Source organism: Amphimedon queenslandica, unplaced genomic scaffold, assembly GCF_000090795.2.
Source record: "Amphimedon queenslandica unplaced genomic scaffold, v1.1 AMPQUscaffold_13216, whole genome shotgun sequence".
Classification (NCBI taxonomy): domain Eukaryota; kingdom Metazoa; phylum Porifera; class Demospongiae; order Haplosclerida; family Niphatidae; genus Amphimedon; species Amphimedon queenslandica.
This window is the reverse complement of record NW_003546548.1, coordinates 47263-49822: the sequence shown is the minus strand read 5'-3', so window position 1 is coordinate 49822 and position 2560 is coordinate 47263. Positions and strand designations below refer to the sequence as shown.

Sequence of the window (2560 nt, the reverse complement as noted above, 5' to 3'; positions counted from 1 at the left end):
TATACATGTAGTTTTAATGTTACATTTCTTGTTATCTAAAATGTGATTCTTATAAAATAAAGTTCAGCTTAACAGTAATTTTGCAAAAGAGATTTTTTAAAACTTTTGTTGTTTTTAGTAGCTAGTTAACTATAACCTCACATTGTATTAAGTTTTATTATTATTTATTTATCTAGTATGGTAACACTCCTCTGTTACTAGCAATTGAAGAAGGTAGATCAACTGAAATTATCAAATCATTGATTACTAAAGGCCAAGCTGATGTGACTGCTGCTTGTGAGAAAGTAAGTATTTTAGAGGTCAACAATCAAATTTTGAAGTTGATTCACCTCTTAACAGCATTATTGTATTGTTTACTAAATGCTATGAGAATGTTTTGCTTATTACTTTTATGTAGTATTGTATCAATCCTGAGCTATCTAGATCTGAAATTACTGAGTTATTAATCACTAAGATGCGAAAAGTAAGAAAATGTTAAGTAACAACCAAAATAACTATGTAATTTACTAATAAATTATTTTTTGTATAGTCTATTTAAAACAAATTTCTAGTTTTTAATTATTTTGGTGTCATTTTTTATACCAATAAAGCCTGTTGTTTTACCTGCAACTCTGTGACTGTGATCAAATGAAAATCAAAAAGGTCAATTGCAGTTGAAATGAACACATACATCTAAGACTTACAGTAGTAAACGTCAAGATCAAGGACCAAACCTTTTAAAATTAACTTCAAGATCAAAGCAGTAAGAGTGTCAAATTTTGTACATCAAAGCATCACAAGGTCTAAATAAGCAAGATCAGAATTTTTATCATATATAGTCGCAATTGAAACAACAGGCCCTATATTAAAGGCTTTTCACACTTGTCCACTTTGGATCCAGAATTAAAATGAAATCCAGGATTAGCTTGTTCACACTTGTCTTGAATCAGGATTGAAGCTAGATTCAGTCAATCCACATCCAGAGGCAGTTTGAAGTGGATTGATTAATCTTAATTAAAATAATATTCATAACCCGTAGAAGCCAATGCAGTTTAATTCACTTTTAATTCTTTTGAAGTATAGCTTAGTTTAAACACAACCAAAGAGGATTCTATTTTAGTAGGTTGCAATTCTGGATCTAAAGTGGACAAGTGTGAAAAGGCCTGAGCTCAAGTCACCCTCTTGTTTATGACTCCTATGCATGGTGTAGCAGTGCAAGCCATTCATTTAAAAGAGAGTTAAATTTGTTACCAAGTTTTGTGGCTCATTTAACAAAAATATACTTGTATAAAGTGTATTTGAAAAAAGTTCAGCAAAAAAAATTAATACTGTCAAACTATATTAAGACTGTTAACTGAATTTTATTAAGGTCATAATTACAAATATGATTTACACCACTAACATGTGTAGTTTATAATAGTAATACAAATTACATGTAAGCCTGCATATTAAGAATAGTCATACTTTATGACAACACTGCCATTTTGCCTAAATCATAATTTATATTCTTTATAGCACCAGTAAGGAACTTCATTGTTTCGTTCATTGTTAGCACTATACTTTATTTTATGTAGACTATGGAATACAGTCAACCCTTTCAGATTAGAGTAAAATTATAATCATTTGATACTCATTATACTGTAGGGCACCTTTTTTAGGGCTATAAATTTCACAGATTTTGCAATTTTTGAAAGATTCGCGAAAAGTACTTCCGCGAAAGTCAAATTAATACGGTACCAGATGGGAGACAGCATAAATTTGTGAAAATTAAATCTGCAAAATAATAATCCACGGAATTTATAGCCCTCAAAAAAGGTGCCCTACGGTATACATTGTACATGTAGAGTCAATAATTTATATTCTTTATGTCATTTTATAGTTAATGTTTTCACCACGGCTAGAAAGGCAATGGATGTCATCACGACTAGAAAGGCAACAGATTCAAATGTCCTCATCAATGTCAATGTCAATGTCCACATCGCGACCAGAAAGGCTGCGTTACTTTGAAGCACAGTCAGTAAGTAACATTATATTAATTTGAAATGGATGCACACAGATAAGGTGTTGTATAGTACCATAGCCTGAGTGACAGTGAACCTGCATTGAATGCATAATAGCTATTTAAGTTTTTTGTGCTTTTATACAAAACTGCCAATTTAACTAAGCCATCATACTGATGCCACTTTAGGATTTAATCAAGTTACTAGAAAGACAGAATTACACACAGTCACATTGTCACATCTGTAGGAAATTTTGTTATTAAAATTATATTTTTTATGTTAACAGAGTCAAAGAATGGCATGTAAATTAGTTTTTAAGTTATTAGTCACTTGATTTGCTAAGTAATAAAAATGCATTTTGCTTAACAAGTGTTTTCATGTCATTTTCATTGTCAATGTTCTCATCATTGCCAGAAAGTGATGAGATGTTAACAAAATATGATGATGATACAATGGTAACTCAGCTAATAACCACAGTAAGTAAATAAAATACATGTACACATAATAGAAGGTATGGCAGCCATGTATCAACATCATCAATAACTTCATTTATGATTTGCTAAGAAATGTAATTTTGTATG

At 30.5% G+C, this 2560-nt stretch overlaps 1 protein-coding gene across 1 annotated transcript in view; it reads left to right on the top strand.

The window, feature by feature from the left end:
• LOC109584355 (serine/threonine-protein phosphatase 6 regulatory ankyrin repeat subunit C-like) overlaps positions 1 to 2313 on the top strand; it is an 8315-nt gene extending 6002 nt beyond the window's left edge. The window contains exons 7-10 of the mRNA XM_020000072.1: positions 177 to 284; positions 398 to 463; positions 1859 to 1996; positions 2266 to 2313. Of these exons, the coding sequence (XP_019855631.1) occupies positions 177 to 284; positions 398 to 463; positions 1859 to 1996; positions 2266 to 2313 (360 nt within the window). The remainder of the gene's footprint in view (positions 1 to 176; positions 285 to 397; positions 464 to 1858; positions 1997 to 2265) is intronic.
• The last annotated feature ends 247 nt before the right edge of the window (positions 2314 to 2560 follow it).